This window comes from Mytilus californianus, unplaced genomic scaffold (genome assembly GCF_021869535.1).
Source record: "Mytilus californianus isolate M0D057914Y unplaced genomic scaffold, xbMytCali1.0.p SCAF_4, whole genome shotgun sequence".
Lineage (NCBI taxonomy): Eukaryota > Metazoa > Mollusca > Bivalvia > Mytilida > Mytilidae > Mytilus > Mytilus californianus.
Window position 1 is genome coordinate 101,348,759 of NW_026262690.1, and position 19,849 is coordinate 101,368,607.

General features: G+C 32.2%; 1 protein-coding gene across 1 annotated transcript in view; it reads left to right on the plus strand.

Annotated features, from left to right (window-relative positions):
* Window positions 1-19,849, plus strand: part of LOC127698929 (uncharacterized) — a 500,671-nt gene that overhangs the window by 166,057 nt on the left and 314,765 nt on the right. The window contains exons 5-7 of the mRNA XM_052202662.1: window positions 5,844-6,019; window positions 6,258-6,372; window positions 17,244-17,354. Of these exons, the coding sequence (XP_052058622.1) occupies window positions 5,844-6,019; window positions 6,258-6,372; window positions 17,244-17,354 (402 nt within the window). The remainder of the gene's footprint in view (window positions 1-5,843; window positions 6,020-6,257; window positions 6,373-17,243; window positions 17,355-19,849) is intronic.

Below are 19,849 nucleotides of genomic sequence, written 5' to 3' on the forward strand. Positions count from 1 at the left end.
CTCAATCAATTTCAACATTCAATTTATAAAACCTCACATACATGTAATTCTGAATTTTCAGTATTTAGATTGTTCATGTCATTGTAGATTTATCATGCTTATATATTTTGTCTGTCCTTCAGATTGAGTTTATTTGTTATTTAAGTTCGAACATATCAAAAAGCAATTCCTCAAAATATAGAAACTAAGTTGTCATCGTTTTCTACTGGAATCTTGGTCAATTTGAAGGCATGCTTTTTCATTGTGTCATTAACTACAAACATTTTGATTTTCCTTCTCAGGTGAGCAATGTTGGCATCACAATATGATTTGCCTAATTGAACTTCGCTGTAGTCGAATCTTTTTATCACCAATCCTGCAATCGTATGCAATTTCACTAAACATCAAAATAACATAGCAATTATTCACAGTTCATGTTAATCATTTTAGTTCAATGAACAATTTTGATTGACTAAAATGTTTATGATGGAAATTTAAAAACACACAAGAAAACAACCATTAAATTTGGTACATGTTGGTGGACGCTGGGACCAATATATAAGTTTATGTATATGTCCTGGATATGTATATGTCCGGCGACTGAAATGGACACAAAGTAAGATTTAATGTCACTATCACGAATTGGGTAACCGCTAGGGTTTAACGCGTCTCAGCTCACTAGCAACATTTTATATCTAGAAAAATCAGATCAGTTCTGTTTAATTACCATGTGTGTCCCATTCTGTTTGTGATCTTTTGACAGAGGCAGATTCGCATGGCGGGTGATGTATGCATACCAAAGGACGCTTACGCTGACGACGCATCAGATCTCACTCCTTTTAAATTTTGTACGATTCTCTTAGATTTTGTTTAAAAAATTAAACATCGACAAACCTCTTATTTACTAGGAGGCGTACGGATAAAATAGCAGCCTGCTCAAGCTAGGAAATCGAGGTCACGGGTATAAATTCGATCAATATTTTTTCATATTATTGTAAAAATTGTAATAAAAAAAAACTGAAAAGTGATTACATACTCTGAAAAAAAATTACGTAAAAGATTTACTTGCCTTACCACAACTTTAAACCTCTACTGGGATTCAAACTTTGTTCATAAATTAACCAACAATTAAGCTTTTCACCATAAACAGTGTGATATAAGATATATAATGAGTAAAAAGATACTGAGGTCAATGATGGCCCTAGTTCAAATATCAAATCAATTTATACAGACCAGAGTATAGGGCAAAACAATCCCGACAATCGGAAAATTTCGACCAACTAAAATCATAAGATCATGGCATGTGTATACTGTCGATCAAAGATGGGTTATTTCTCGACTTTTGTTGAGGGATATTATAGGGTCGCAAGCAACAAGACAAAATATTCCTTTCCGAACAGGGTTTATTTGTCATTTGTCCCACACATACTCTAATATAAGTTATTTGTGGTCTAAATTATATATTAAAGTAAAGATTTTAGTGCGATGTTTAATTATCCTGCATAAAAAAGAATTTCTTATCTTGTGTTGCTTAATTTTGGATTGAACAACCAAAACTTTCACAATTTTAAACAGGATAAAAAGCGATTCTAGTAATCCAAAAAGCCTTTTAAGGTGTTAGTCTAATCTGAATGGATTTATGCTTCTGTTGATGCATTTTATTTCATACAAATAGTCGTGAAATGATTAAATTAAGTACTAGTCTTTTGAAAGAAATTGTGTTGCCAGTTTGGCATATACCAAATTTCCCTATATGCCCAAAATATATTTGTTTAACTTTCATTGAAAAATTCGGCAGATTAACTTGATTCAGTGGTGTTTAACGCCACTTTCAGCACTATTGACTTCTGTTTTGTGGTAGCGATTTCTCCAACAGTATAAGCAAACCAGACAAGGCAAATGAAAATGATGGTGAAAAATAGGTAGCTTCATATCTATTCTTAAAATCTTTTATCTAAACACCCTATCAAATCTGTTCTTACAAACTTTATCTAAACACCCTATCATTTCAGACAACAATTGCAGTGAAATTGGTGCTTTAATGTCAATGCGTTTTCCTCCTATTTATTTCCTCTAATGCCTTGCCAATTATAAAGAATTTTGTAATATCCTGTATACATGGATTTTATGACAATATGAAACTCCTGATAAATAAGATGATATGGATCCCCCCGAAAGATCTTGTAATGCCAAAAATGCTTTAAAAATTAAGCAAATCATTTACCGGCACTGCCCAGAGCTGTTTTAATTTTTTTAAAAGATGTTCTGAAATAAAAAAAAAAAAAAGGTTAGACCGAGCTAAATCGTATGATTTTTTGTGAATTTTTTTACACAACTTGGTTGACAATATAATTTGCCACCTGACAAATGTTGCCGATATGTGTAGGAATTTTGATTAGCCACTGGTATGCTTCTAAACTTACCCACTGAGAACGAGAATGCCAATCAGTAATTTTATTATGTTTTGAAGGAATATATCTTGCGTTAACTGAAGTATTATTTTTTAAGTTAATAAAAAAATATTGTCTTACTAAATGCATCACTCTATTTTATTTGCTAGTTTTCATTTTAATGATTTGGCCAACCGCCTGATTATTTGCATGAAAAATCACTTTTCTGTTAATAAAGTATGTTTCCAAGGACATTATCGCTGCTACTACTGGTAATAACCCTAACAGTGTCATATCCCTGGTTAGTCCTGTGTCAACTCAATGTTTTGGTCATATGCCCTCAGCTCACCGACTTATAGATTTCATAGCCACCTTTAAACCCCCTGTACTATCAGTTAATGATTCGAAAACCATACATTGTGAGTAATAACAGTGACACCGTTGTACTGTTTTAAAAACTCTAACCAAACTTCTAATTAGTAATGTTGTTTCTTTACGCCAATCGATAAATTTATGATTATGCGACAAAAGGTGCGGCAATGTGCAACAATTTTTCAAGCAAAATTCAGGAGCCCAAGAGGAGATTGCATGCCCTTAAGAGGAATTTTAAAAAGGTATCCCTGATTTTTTTAGTTTGGCAAGTTTTTCATCCGGAAGCCGCATAATCAAAGTTTGTGTATCCAATCTTATACCCCAAAAAGTGAGTACTGTAATAGACACAGTCGTTTTGTCGTTAGCAAGAGGAATTCATATTGCTCCGCATACCTCTTGAAATACATTCAAAGTAGTACCAACATCTGATGTTTAACTTGACTCAACAAAAAGAGAATAATCTAAATAACGGAGTACATCATCCTTTCCACTTTTTTTCTGCATTATACGTGTAAAACTTTTAAAAAAGTTTATCACCCAACAAGTCAAAATCCTGCGGTGCTATAGGCAAAATACGAAAAGTGGCCTATGCATCGCATTGGCTAAGACGAGCCTTTTTTTTTTGTATCTGTTAATCAAATATGCTGCCTCGTCCATCGAAATGTATTGAACAATGGTTTTTATTAATAAAATCATGTATTGATTTATTCCCAGGATAAGACAAATGTCGAATTAGTCTAAAATCGACATCCTCTTTTTTTGGCACTAGCCCCATTGGTGGTACTTGAAGGGTGGGAAAAGGAGGTATTTGAACGGACCATCAATGCGACCAAGTTTAACTTCCTTAATAAATTTTTCTTTTTAATATTGGGTAGCTGTATTGCACTCATTAGATTAGAACATTCCCTTGGTACCCTTGAGTCAAAATATTTTAAAAAAAAACATGTTTGAAATCAGATACAATTGAATGCGCTACAATTTAATGTGGGTAAAGTTCTATAAAATTTTCCAAGACATTCACTTTAACTGGAGTATTTCCTAAGGAATACAAATTAATACGTTTTGGTACTTCTTCCTTTTGCCCAGTTGTTAAATTGGCCCTTTTGTGCTTGCCACTCCACATTTCGCCTACATGTTTAAACCTACAACGAAGGAAAAACGTCAGTCAGTACCACCATTGTATACGTAGTATTCACAAGACATGTTTGAACTAGTACCCTATGATTGTTAATTTGTTCTTGTTTTTAAAGTGTTTGCTACTGCAGCTGCATGGTTTGAATTAAAAGGACACTTGTGTGTGTCACTCTATAACCTTGTGGTTGCATTATCGGCATAAAGTTTGGTACTAGGGGAGTTGTGATGTGCAATAGCCAATATTCACATGTATTGTTCCCCAAGACAACTTGTGGTTCTTTAACATTTTTAGCCTCAATAGCTCATTTTATGAGACTATTTTTCTGACCTTGTTGCTGTTAATCTAATATCTCCCATGTATTTTAGAAATTCTTGTGCCACAGTCCTGAATTTCTCAATCTACATACTCATTTACACCATGAAAGTTGAACTCCAACATTATTTTAATTGTTGGCCTCCTGTCCTTCCCTCTTCAACGTCTTTCTCTTCTTTCCTTTAACCCTTGACGGCGAGCCCGAACGTTCTTTTTGTTTGGCATTTTTGTTCATTGGGATTTTTCACTGCAGCACCTGTTTCCTTGTCGGCAACTTTACACGTGCCCGATTCAGGTTCTTAGTTTCAACTACGATGTGATAGCGCCACCTTTCGGCGAAACAATATGGGGCCATGAGCCAAACACCCATGCAAACATTTATATGAATTGGACCAGATTATCGAAAGTATAAAATTTTGCCTATCTCTATTATGTAAACGCTGGATTGAAGATTAACATCAAATTAATTTCTACATACCCTAAATTACCCAATACGGCATTTTCATTAGTATTTCAGAAATTAGAATAGTTTAATTGATGTGGCTACATGTATATAAATCGCACGTCTGTCCAGAGACGGCTTCATGCAACAAGCCCCAAGTCACGTGTCGTATTACATCGGTTTAAATTCAATTTCTTAGCTTTCAAAGCAAGTATCAATCTGGAAGTGTTTTTAACTTGAGATATTTATTGTTTCATAATGTGTTGCAACAAAATGCTAGAAGTGTTGTGTACTTACGCTTTACTTATTTTTGTGAAAAAGCTTAAAAAACATACTGGAAAAAAATACTTAATAACAAGCTTCATTGATTGCTCGAACCACTCCCATACTATATCAAACTTAAATTACGATTTGCGATAAGGTCACAATATAATTTTGAGTCACATGATATTGAGAAAGCGTGTTAATTTTTAAATGATTTGAAAAAAAAACCATTATTAAGGTGTAAAGGTTTGAAATCAATTTTCCATCTTTGGTGTATCGAAGATAGTACACTGAATTCACAATTGAATATGAAAATTATAATATTTCGAGTTTCGGATAAAACCACGTTTAAGGGAGAAGACCGATCGACAAATAACTTTAAAAATAAAGGAACACCTCCTTTGGTGTTAACTTGTAACATAGAAGGTGATGTTTCATTAGCCTCAATTCAGAGGGTTTTTTTTCATGATATGTTCTTACACATGAATATGACATTTTTTTCTTGTTTTGAGAGAATCATAAGTCGGATACTCACCAAAAATAAAATATTGGAAGGAAAAAATATCACATCGGCTACGTCGGATAAAAATTGACATCATGCAAGTGCACGTATACATGTACATGTATAAGACTTTGATTGATTTTGGAACATTCAAATACGAAATAAAAGATGAAATTTGGTCTATTTTGTAGGGTTCTTATAACAACTCAATTTTCAAATAGTTTCAAACTTTCCGTAGAAATGTTTTCAACCAGAAATATGTTAACAGATGTTTTGATATTCATTTGCATAAGGTCGATTTCTATCCGACGCACCCCATATGTTCCTATATTTCTGCGTGAGAATACTAGTATATGGATAAAACTTTAAGCGAAGGGATCACTTGCAAATCCTAGTATGATCTTTACCTAATCACTTAACAAAACGTGATTGTACAGCTTATTATAGTTACAGACTTTCCGGATGATTCCAGTTTGTATCCACATATTCCGACGTTACATTTATCAAGTATACAAGGTGACACAATCATGCTAACATGGGATCTACCAAATGATGTTCATAAAGTGTGTCATGTCATACAGATAAAATCAGAGAACACTGAATGGCAGATATTGGTATCAGAGGTAAATATTATGTGGTATTGTTTTATTACTTACACAAAGTTGTACTTTCAAGAAAATACAAATACAAGTTGAGATGTTTAATACTAAAGTCTCCATTATCAAATGGTATGCAACTTAACAGAATGTTGCACATAAACATCACATTGCTGTACCTTAAAAAAAATAGAAAAAAAAATATACTTTTAAATAAACTAATTGCATATATTTATTATATAAGAGTTTTACATATACCTTGCAGCTAGATAGTAACCATTATAACGCTACAGTTCCTGACATATGTTTATATCAGTTTAGAATCATGGCCATAAATCAGTTTGGATCAAATGGATATTCATCGTCTGTAAGCGTAAAAGGTATTTATTCCAAATAACTCCAAGAAAGATTTAAAGGTGGATTAGCTGTCAAATTCATGTTCACCGATTTCACACAAGTTCTCATATTTGATTCATAACATACTAAAACGTATATCCAAATTACAAAAAGTCTAAAATAAACATTTAACAATGCATGGACTCGATAATATGTATCAACATTTCGTGTGTATTTTTGTCACTTGCAAGTGAATAATTCATCAGCGATGTTTCTTAGCTTATTTTGACAAAATTGAACCAAATTGTCTGCTAAAAGCGAATTAATATTTCACTATATCACTTTCACTAATGATTGAACCATATCTCGTAGCTAATGCCCCTTTAATTGGAAGAAATAATCAACAAATGTTTGGATAGTAAATCATAAGTACTAAACACTTCTATATAGCATTGAAAATGGAAACGGGGAATATGACAAAGAGACAACCTGACCAAAGAGCAGAAAACAGCCCAAGGCCACTAATGGGTCTTCAACACAGCGAGAAAATCCCGCACCTGGAAGCGTGCTTCAGATGGCCCCTAGAGAAAATGGACGTCACACTAAACTCCGAAACATATAAATGAACCAAAATTAAAAAAAACAAGACTAACAATGGCAAGAGGTTCCTGACTTGGAATAGGCGCAAAAATGGGTCTTCAGCACAGCGAGAAAATCCGCACCCGGAAGTAGGCTTCAGCTTGCCCCTAAATAGAAATGTGCACTAGTTCGTAGAAAAATGGACGTCACACTAAACTCCGAAACATTTAGATGAACCAAACTTAAAAAAACAAACGAGACTAACAAAGGCCAGAGGTTCTTTACTTGGGACAGGCGCAAAAAAATGCGGCGGGGTTAAACATGTTTTGTGAGATCTCAACCCTCCCATATACCTCTAGCCAATGTAGAATAAACGAACAGAAAGCACAGTAAATCGCAGTTTAAAAGAAGTCCGAGTCCGATGTTAGAATAGGTAACAGAAGAAACTAAGCAAAATGACAATGATCAACATAAATTAAAAAAGGACTACTAGTAGTTACTGACATGCAAGGTCCAGACCTCAATTAAACTGATTGAAAGATTGTCTTCATCATATGAAAATCAAGCTAAATATATATATTTATAGTTAAGATCCATTTTGTTACATCTGGTGATCCGTTTATTTGGCAAGCGCCAATGGCAGTCAGCAGGGTCTAAGAACATCCGTTGTTCGACCTGCTAGTCAAATGCGTTTTGTTAAAATATACTTTTTCACTTTTTTGGTCTTTTGGAAATTGTTGTTTGTACCCCTTTACCAAGAAATTTGTTTTGCACCACACGTATAATAATTTCGGTTTTTATCCAACGCAATCATAGGTTTGAACGTTGTTTTCAATTTAGACTTGTTTATATTTATGTATATATATAATATATCTAAAACATATTATTGACAAAATTAAATCCGACGTAACACATCTGTCCAACGCCAAACATTCAACAATTCATTGTCTGAAGAAAAATGAAGCTGTACGGTTGCTTAAAAGCAGAGACGACACAATAATTAAACCAGCAGATAAAAGTAGCGCTGTTGTCGTCATGGACAAATATGATTATAATCAAGAGGGAGACATTCATCTTTCTGATGAATAATTAGACTCTTGCCCAACTCCTTAATTCAACAAAAATGTTCACCACAAACTTGAAAATCATGTGTGAACAGGGTTATATAGATGAAGACATATTTGAATTCCTAAAACCTGAAAAATCAAAGCCAGGACGTTTCTATCTTCAGTCCAAAATGTACAAAGTCAATAATCCAGGTAGACCAATAGTTGCTGCCAATTTCAACCATACAGAGAAAATATCAGAATTTGTTGACTTTCATTTAAGAACACAGTCATGTAGAAAATATACCATCCTACATACAAGATACAACACACTATCTTAAGAAAAAGGAATCCTTAAACCCTCTCCCACCTAATTAAATCCTTGTCTCGCTTGATGTTACCTCTCTCTATACTAACATCTCCCACGAACCATGAATATGGTATTGAAGCCTGTAGGGAAGTCTGGAACTCTCGCAGCACTTTTCATCAACCAACTGAATGTTTAGTCCAGCTTCTAACTTTGGTATTGAAATTCAATAATTTTACATTCAATGGTGAGCATTATCTCCAGGTTAATGGAACAGCAAACAAACAAAATTAGAACCGCACATTCTCAATTCTTCTCTCTATCAACCTCTTTCTTGGTTCTGATTCATTGACGACATTGACATTAAGTGGGAGAATACTGAACAAGAACTCAATGTGTTCATTCAACATGCCAACGACGCCTATCCCTCAATAAAATTCACTGATGAAATCTCTGCCTCTAAGATAACATTTCTGGACACTGCTACGCGAGTGAAGGATGGGGTCATATTAACATATATGTATTGCAAGGACACAGATAAACATTAATATCTCTCTCCCCGGAGTTGTCATCCTAAACATTGCACTAAGAGCATTCCCTACAGGCAGGCCATGATAATAAAGCGGATTTGCTCCACCAATGATACTGCAAAAAGAATTTTACAAGATCTTCGCGGTCAAGTACAAAATCGGGGCTACAGAAGAAAAGACATTGATAGAGATTTCTCTCGTGCTAACAACATCATATGATATGAGTTGAACTTTTACAATACAAAGAGAAAAAGTTCACCAAAAGAGTCCCATTTGTGCTGACTTACCATCCTAAATTTGACAAATTATCACATCTTATCCGCGAAAATTGGAAAGATTCGAAAATATCATAAACTATCAAAGATCTTCAACAAGCCACCCGTACTGACTTTCCGTAGTCCCAAATGCCTAAAGACTTGTTGGTGAGAGCTGACTTACCCTCTAAAACAGGCTCTTCGTCTGTTGGCTCTTGCAAGGGTTGTGGGAACAAACGATGTCTGTCTTGCAAGCAAACACGGAAGACCCATACTTTTAACAGTCACTGTTGTAATTCCTTTATACTTTGAAATTTAAGAATTATACCAGTTCAAATCGCACAGTGCTATGCATTTGGGATGTATGCATACGCTGCCTCTGTTGTAATTACTTAACCTTCGTCAACTTTGAAATTTTAGAACTATACCAGTTCAAATTAGACAGTGTTATTCATTGGGAATGCATATCAACGCAGTTTATGTTGTATTAACTTTTACTTCTTCAACTCGGAAATTTAGAATTTTACCAGTTCATGTCGCACATTACTATTCTTTTTGGATGCATATCGATGCAGTTTCTGTTGTAAATATCAAACCTGCGTCAACTTTGAAATTTTAGAATTAAACAAGCGTTTTAATTTGTATTACGTTGAAGACTGCTTTAGAAAATCAGAATAGATTTATAATTCATTTTACATCACCATGATCATACTGATGAAGGATATCTCGTATCCGAAATATTTATTGACACTTATATTTACAGTTTCCTTTTTAGCTCACCTGGCCTAAAATGCCAAGTGAGCTTTTCTCATCCCTTGGCGTCCATCGTTCGTCGTCGTTCGTCGTTGTCGTCGTTAACTTTTACAAAAATATTCTCCTCTGAAACTACTGGGAAAAATTTAACCAAAATTGGCCACACTCATCATTAGGGTATCTAGTTTAAAAAATGTGTCCGATGACCCCACTTGCAAACCAACATGACCGACATGGCTAAAAATAGAACATAGGGATAAAATGCAAATTTAGTCTGTTGTCTTGAAAACCACTATAAATAAAGAAAATCAGACATGGCAGAAATATTCAGAATAATCATTGAGATCTACCTAATGTCCAGTTAAATCAACATTGTCAGACGACTACTTATAGGAGTTAATGCCCTTAATTGACAAGTTTTACCATTTATTTTCATTTTGTATTATCTGGAAAATTATAATAAATAGAGAGAAACTTAAATTACAGAATTGACCAGCAATGCAAGATCTACTAATAAGTCAACATAATTGAAATCGTCTGACGACCCTTTATTGGAGTTATTGCCCTTTGGTAACAAATTTTATCATTTTTTTTGCGATTTTGCTTAATTTGCGTAACATCTGGAAAATTATAATAGATAGAGAGAAATTTATTATAATAAAAATTATTGAAAATCTGAAAGAAGCAGAAATGTTCAAAATGATGAGATCTACCTTTGGTCTACTTACTTCAAAACTCTCAGATGACTTCTTATTAAATGACGAACATTACCGATTTTTTAAATTTTTGCCTTTTATCTGAAAAACTATAATATATAGAGAGAAACTTCATAATACCAAAAATTATCAGCAAGACAAGATCTACAAGTAAGTCTGCATGTTCAAAATTGTCAGACGATTCCTTATGGTTACTTTAAGTTACTGCCCTTTAATGACAATTTTTATAATTATTTTGCAATTTTGCCTAATATCTGAAAAACTGTAATAGATAGATAGAAACTTAAATATGAAAAATGATCAGCAAGACAAGATCTACAAATAAATCAAATAGCCGAAATTGTTAGTCCATTACTTTCTTGCTCTTTAGTGACGATTTTTACCAATAATTTATGTGTTTTTCGTACTGTCTTGAAAACTATAACAGATTGATAGATACTTTGAATAGCAAAAATGATCAGCAAGTCAAGATCTACCAATAAGTAAAATTTTGCCGAAATTGTTGGTTTTCTCTTCATAGGAGTGAATGCCTTAAATGATAATTTTTTTACCAGTTTGTGTTTTGGGCAAAAACTAAAGAAAATATAGAGAAACTGTAAACAGAAAAAAATATCAGCAATACAAGATCAATAAAAAATAAAGTTTTTTTGTCATGAGATCTATTCTAGTCCACAATGTTGGTGAGAGTCCATTGTTGAAGATGCTCATAGACCTAGGTGAACGACACAGACTCTTTAGAGCATCTAGCTTAATATTGATGTTGTTTTGTACAATTTTTGGCGTATATTTAGGTGTAATACCACCAAATCATAGTACGTCACATCCGGTTGCATACGAAAAAGGGTCGAAAAAAAATATTCCCTTGAACTTGACAGTTGTAGGAAATTAATCCTACTTTTCATACGAGTCATAAACATATATCTTGGGTGTTTCAAAGCACCATTTTTTTTTATTTGGTGTTTCTTTAAAATATTTTGGAAACTTGAGGTTACATGGATACTAAAGCTTGTAAACAGGAAATAAAGGGTGGACATTTGATTGGTTAACTTCCAGTGATGGTTATTATCTTATATGCAATGAAATGTTTTGTGAAATTTTGTCTGTAGTACTGGACAGGATAAAACTTTACTCATGCCAAGTATTACTTTATTTGAAACAAAGATAAATTCTGCACATTTTTTTTAAAAGTGCAAACCTAACAAAGACTAATAGGGGAAAACAATGGTGGTATTAAACCTATATAGATATATATCAAGCAGTATCAGATATATATATATATTCTTAGAAGATAATTAATCTAAACAGAAATCAAGCAGTATCGATATAGTGATACGGGATCATCCCCTTTATCCCCCCTTGAAAAGCGTTAATACACTTTTATCATGCAATCGATCTTTCTACTACATGTTGGCAGATAACTGGACGCGATAGTATACGTGTATAGTCTCCTGGTATTCCGCTTCTGTTGTTAGCGACCGGTTATATTTAAATAACTGTTTATGTCACAGTTCAATTTTGAGTCCTCATCGCGGTCCGCGTTAAAGTCATGTTGATTTCATTAAAAAGCAAAGCCAACGGTTGGGAAGCAAGAGGTTTACCTTTAATGCTAAATTGCAGGATAAAATGAATATTTGTACGTTGCAGGAAAAAAGAAAATGTATTTGTACTCGCTACGAAACTAGAGAAAAGATAGGCGAGCAACAATTTTATGCTTCTAAAGCTCGTACAAATACATTTTATATTTTCCTACAATGTACGAATATTGTCTATGAACACTGTGATTATTTTAAACCAAGACCCTTATATCCATTTATAGTATTAATTTGGGTGTCTGATTTATCCAAATTATGTTTAACCCGTCTAAAAAATTGTAACAAAAATGATTAACTCCAAGGCAAATTCATAAAGGGGAAGTCCATAAAATCTGACAAAACTAAACGCTATCAATCAACGGAACAAGTGAAAAACAACTGCCATATTCCTGACTTGGTACAGGCATTTTCCAAATAAAATGGTAGGTTAAAAAATAGTTTTATAACTAGCTAAACCTCCCACTTGTATGACAGTTGTTTGTAGTTCCGTTATATTGACAAAATTGGGTAAGCAACCCAAACAGACATACGAGGTTTATGTGACAATAATTGGGATCCAGCAGTCAAAACTGTGTAAACATACATCACAGACATACAACACAACTGACTAAAAAATTCAAAAAAACAAACAAATTAATCTAACAAAGAAGCAAACAAAAAAAGGTGTAGTAAATAGTATAAACTCATCATATATGCCAAGACCAAAATTTTGTACGCCAGGACCCGCTTGTCCATCTCTCGGTTAAATATAACCCTTGGTTAAATATAACCCAGGGTTAAATCTTTTAACAGAGGGTTACGTAACCAAGGGTTAAAATTCCGTTGTTCAACTTCTTTTTAACCCTTTATTACGTAACCCATGGTTAAATTTTCATTGAATGTTCATTTTTATCAAAATAAGGATTATATACACTTTTTTCTGGTCATAGAAAAACTTTTTGGTCAATAAATATGCTTTCTTATCAAAAACAATACGCTCTTTAGCGTCTAAGTTCATTAAATAGAACAACAACAACGCGGACGTGACAGAGAGTACCTTTTGTTTGAAAAGACGCGTTAATCGTAAATTATTTGATTATGTAGATAAATACATTATCTTACTAAAAATGTTTAATTTTGCTGCATAAGTTTGTTTATTAACATAGAAGATGACAGGGTAAAAAAAAAATGTCGATTTGAAAATGTATGATAGGTAGACGTAAACCTCGATGCAAAAAAGGGGGCAGGACTGTAAGACGTAATTATTAAATTGATCAGTGTTGATCAGTTTTTGATAACTAATGGTCGGAGAAAAAAAAGAATATGTTGTATCAGACGTTTAGTGACCTTTCCAATCTAGTATTGAACAGAGAATCGTATTTTTAGACAAAATTATTCCTTGGTTAAAATTTTAACAGAGGTCCGAAGCAAGGTTAAATCTGAATCATTTAACCATGGATTTAACAAAAGGTTAAATTTAACCAAAGGATGAACAACAGAAAATAACCTATGGTTAAATTTTAACCAATGGTTATGATATTTAACCCTTGGTTAAAATTTAACCAAGAGATGAACAACCGGGTCCAGACGTTCGTTTCGTCTACAAAAGACTCATTAATGACGTTAATTTGACAATGACGTCACCAAAAAGAAAGTTTTTTGTCGTTGACAGTACATACCGTATACGGTATACACTTTTTCGATAAAGTAAAAATTAAGTAAATAGAAATACAAGGGTAAACAAAATATAAACAAGTCTGTAAAAACCCTTTGTGTCCGAATCGCAAATCACGACCCACCTGCACCAGGAATGCCAAAATTTAAAAAGTAAAATACCCGATGGCGGAATGCATAAATACCGAGTCACAATAAAAGTCATACGACTCAAATAAACATAATAGCATGAAGACAAATAACGGGGAAACTAAAGTAAAATAAAAAGATACACAACTTCAGCAGATAGAATCTTTAACTCAATACCATATTGTATTATTTATGAAGTAGACACTTAATATTTATCTATTAGGTCTTGATATTTTCCGATGAACATTTTGAGAAAAAGGACGAGACTTTCTTTGACAAAACCCTGCCTCATTAATATTTTGATCAGACAATGATGACATTTTACAAAGTCTGAGTAGCAGCTGTAAGCTCTTGAATATCGTATGAGTTTAGAAATGTATACTCCATATGCGGGTTAAGTTGGAATATTGCTGCTAAGGTGAGGAACATTTATAATTTCAAAATTGGAATCGTCTCATTTGTCATAGATTCTTGTACTGAGATGACCGCTGTTGTCAATTTCGAGGTAAATGACTAGAAATGATGCGGAGGAATCTTTATCTGTAGTTTCTTCAATCTCTAGTTCAGGGGATATATTAATGGGACCCAATAAGAAAAGTTTGGATTGTTAATGCAGAGAACATTATCAATATACCTGTATGTGAAATTGAATAATCTAGCTTCTCTGATCTTCTTGTTTCATGAAGGAACTCCGACTCATATGAAAATAAGAAATGGTCGACCAGGAGAGGCACACAGTTGGTTCCCATGGTTCTCATCTACATGTAGGAGATAAATTAATTTTCATTTAAAAAAAAATACCAATATGAATTTTCTTTGGTGAACAAATCTTTATATCTCCTAAAGCCAAGGAAAATGAATGTTTTATTCCACTGCATATTTTTTTTGTTACTTCCTGAACATATAATATTAATTTACATACAATGTATGTTATCCGCTTGCTTTTATAACTAAACACGAAATAAACATTGAAAAACAATACCTGTCAAAAGTTAATTTATGATAGGTTTTTTCTGTTTTGTTTTATTATTTGAAATAATTTTGAAACGACAATGACTATTCTATCACTATTTAAAAAACGTTCAAACCCCGCGTTAAGTTGTACGATCAATGTCACTTGTGATGATCTCAACCAATCAAATGTTGATTTCGCTATTAATATTCCCATACAGTGGAATTATACTTTTTAATACACTGATTAGTTATAATCTCATCATTTACTCCATTGAAATTTATTGAATGAACTTTCAAATTCATTCTTTTTTCTACACCTTAAAGGGGCATTAGCTACGAGTTATATAAAAAAATAAAATATGATTTTTTTTTTCTTCAATCATTAATGAAAGTGAAATAGTGAAATTATTATTCGCTTTTAGCAGACAATTTGGTTCAATTTTGTAAAAAAAAAAGCTAAGAAACATCGCTGATGAATTATTCACTTGCAAGTGAATAATTCGACCTCATTGAATCCGTATTCATGTGACCTTCAATTTAACCCCATAGCTAGAGATTGGTTATGCTTGTATTAGGCGTGTTCAGCCATTAAAAGGAAAATAATGTCAACATTGAAAGTGAAACAAAGGTGAACCATTTCGTTGACTGATTCGATCCACAAAAAACATTCTTATACAGGAAAAAACGATGATTAACTTATATTTTTAACCTGTAACATGATATCAAACAGACCTAGAAAAATCCAATTGCACGCGGTCGCAATATATTTATATTTATGTTTATGTTTATATCGGGTTATGTGACCGTTGGCAATTTTGTTTATTTCAGACTTATTGTAATTTGGATATACGTTTTAGTATGTTATAAATCAAATATGAGAATTTGAGTCAAATCGGTGAACATGAATTTGACAGCTAATGCCCCTTTAAAGGGTGTGTTAATTTTCCACTGTGTGTAAATATCTATACCGAAATCAACATTTGTTTCAAATAAAGAAATACTTGGCATGAGTAAAGTTTTATCCTGTCCAGTACTATAGACTCAATTTCACATAACATTTCATTGCATATAAGAAAATAACCATCACTGGAAGTTAACCAATCAAATTTTCACCCCTTTTTTCCTGTGTACAAGCTTAAGCAACCATGTAACCTCAAGTTTCTAAAATATTCTATTGAAACACCAATTAAAAAAATAAGGGTGCTTTGAAACACCCAAGATATATGTTTATGACTCAGAAATTTTTTACTGTATTTAAATGTAGGATTAATTTCCTACAACTGTCAAATTCAAGGGAATATTTTTTTTCGACCCTTTTTCGTATGCAACCGGATGTGACGTACTATGATTTGGTGGTATTACACCTAAAATGAAATTATAACAATAAAGATTAAAACAAAACTGCTGATATTCTTACACAGAAACATATCACATCAATTAGTTACTATTTGACATCTAAAACAGTTACTTATACTATAATTTTTTTTTACAAATGTTTAAAAGGGTACTATTTGCATAAAGAAATAAAGTTGCAAAGCATAATTTAAGTATGTTTGATCTGAGACAACTTTTTATACAATACATCTCAAAGGTCTAAATTGTAAGAGTGAATGTTCCTATCTTGATAATTATAAGCTTATGTTCTGGATTTGGTACACATTTGAGAAAATGTGTAAAACAAAAAAATAATAGTTAAAAAATGGACCAAAAAAACTAAGAACAGAGACTAATGCGTGCTTAAATATGAAGAATAGAGAAAAATGGCATAAAGAAGATAGAGAGTACAGGAAATGGTGAAGTAGTTTTGCACCATTACTCGAAAGACCTAAACCTATATATCATATAGTCTATACCGAACCTATTCCTCACAAGACTGTCAATGTCTAATTATTATACGTCACATGATCAAAAATGGTAGTTATACGTGGTGTGCCCTTCGTTTTATTTATTGTTTTGCAGTTAAAGAGATATTCTATTAAAACTGCCGAAAGCTTGAGCAATATTCTACTCGGGAAGTATCTATCTTTTGAACTTTAGCCGGCCCATTCACCATGGACAGCCGGTCAACTATAATATTGTTTTTTATACATTAGAATATATAAGGGGAACCTTTGACATGATAATTTTACGGTTTTTTCTCTCAGTAATAGCTTTAGAATGATAAGAATATTTTACAAAACTATTCTTCTCTTTATATTATGTATAAAAGACCAATTGCATTTTAGTATTTGAATTATATGTGCCGCGTTTGCACCACCCGGAATTCCCTAACAAAAACAACATAACCCCCAAAACACTCATTTTTGCTTAGCACATCACTCACGTCTTAAAAGTACAATAAGTCTGAATGTCAACCTATGAAATTTTAGAATAACTGTTGTTGTATTTTGCCTTTATTACAGATATTCCATTAGAACCTATTCATAACATAACCTTTGTTGGTAATTATGGATTATACTATCATGAAGCAACAGGAGAATTCATGGGTGTAATTGAATGGGACGATATTTCAGGTTTGTGAAGTTTTTGTAATTTGATGTATCAAGATATCAAATTTGTTTGTATTATTGCTAGTCAGACTGGTTTTTAATAATACGAAGAATATCACAACAGTTTCAATTCTGGAGACCTAAAAGATGCCCCACCCAGATTAAACTCTTAGATCTTTTGCACGTTCTCCTCGATGACGCTTTTGATTATACATGTATGTATTAGGAAGGAACAGTTAGTATGTAACTTATTTTTTTAAATCGTTGGCTAACTGTAATTACATAGTATTTGTTTATTACAATGACAAGAAAAAGTTTATCACTTTTTTTGTCGATAATGTAGGAAAACAAAAGGTACTTTGTCATTTGTAAGTTTGGTATCCTTCGCATTGAAATTTTTTTCGAAAAACCTCCTAGTTAACGAATTTGATGCACCCACCAAACATACGGCTTTACTTTATATCATTCGAAATTTGGTTTTCCTTAGTCTACTTTCTGTTTGCCGGGTCGTCGATAATTCGTACCTTGTAATTTCCGTTAAATCAAGGTCAAAGGTGAAAAAGGAACATTCCTACATTTGGCTAAAGTTACGGATAATTACCTTTTCTGGTTCTAATAATTTCTTTTTCTAATTTTATGAATTTTATAGAGCAAAACCACTAATCATAAATCAAAAGCAAATTAATAGGTTAATTGAGAATATTTACAGAAAAGGTCTTAAAAATGTTGCAAAAATGATAAAATTCCTCATAAACCAAAATATTTCTTTGGGGATCAATATTTATATACCCGAAATAAATATATTGCAACCATCGCACTTTAGCGTGAGACACCATCGTACTTAAGCGTAGACCATCGCACTTTAGCGTGACCATCGCACTTTAACGTGACCATCGCACTTTAGAGTACCATCGTACTTTAGAGTCCTATATATATATATATTTAGAGTAATTATGAATATATATATATATATATATAAAGTGCTTAGAAAATCAATCTAACTATGTTATAGTAGATAAATATATATAATTGGGCAAAACACAAAAAAAGGAACAGTAAGGTTGCACTTCAGGTAAAAAATAAGGTTCAACACAAAAGAAAAAAAATTGCGATCCTGAATAAGTAATGCTTGAAATTTGTAAAACTCATTTGGTTAGTGGGAAAACAATAAGAAATGTTTTATTTTCTATTTTGTATAGGGTTAGGTAAGTGCTGGTCATGGACACTACTTGTAAAATTAACCTCTGGAAATTTATGTCCTGAATGAAATATCCCAAGTCTTTTTGCTCAATTATAATTCCAATACAATTAATTAACAAAATACTAACCAAAAAAATCACAGGAATAAAGTTTAACTTTTAACATTCTGCAAATTTATATCCTCATTCTTAAATAGTGAAAAAAGTATTATTGTAAGAATAGCATCACTCTTAAAATGAAAGACTATACATGTAGCCCATCATAACCATTAAGAGTTGACATGCTATTCATTGGAATATAAATCACAGAAGAAATGTACTTTTTACACACATGGTATTTAAAATAAGCTCAGTAAATTATTTGAGTTACGAACACTATATTGATCTTATGTTTTATAATTCAAGCGATATGAATATTTTTTCATAGGTCACATATTAAATTTGTGTATTTTCTTTTTATTGTTTACATTTTTTGGCAACCGAATGACGCATGATTGTAAATAAATATATGTAATAAAGTTAATTCCAATGTAAACATAAATGACATTATGACATGGATGTGACCAAGTATATCATTTCAAATCTAAAGAAAAACCTTAAACATAACTAAACAAAGTAGGTGATATGTACTTAAAGGAATGAGAAAAAAAAATATATTTCTGAAAAAAGAAAATCCTTAGAATTAAATTAGTTAATTAGAAAAAAGAAATGGGGATGGTTACGGACACTACACACTAGCTATTGTTTTATAACAATTTTCTAAAAATAACATACTTTTTGTGGATAAAAGGATAGTTATTTCAACAGAACTTCATGAAATACTGTTTGTCTATCATTACACACTACCAGAATTACAGATAAAAAAATTAAAGCATACTTTACCTTCAAATATACTTGTTTATTAAATTAACTTTTAAATGTATTTTATAAAATGTCATATACTAATGTCAAGTACAGATCTTAAACAAATCTGCATGCTAGTATACATGGTATTAATCAATTTCAGGAACAAAAAACATGAAATTTTGAAAAATGAAAAAGATATTTATTTTTTTTTTCCCAGAAATTAAATAATCCCTGGGTTACGAACACAACAAAAATAATCTGAAGATGTAAAAACAATTAAAAATAATCATGAAGATGAATTTTCTTAACCTAACATTACAAAAGAATTCATCTTTTGATTTTATGACAATCTGATACCAAAATGGGGGTTTTACAATAAGAATTTCTGGTTTCAAATTAGTACGTCAAGGATTACTGTCAGCTCAAATATTTTCAGCTGTTATCTGTTTTCATCATTTTAAAAATTTTTTAATC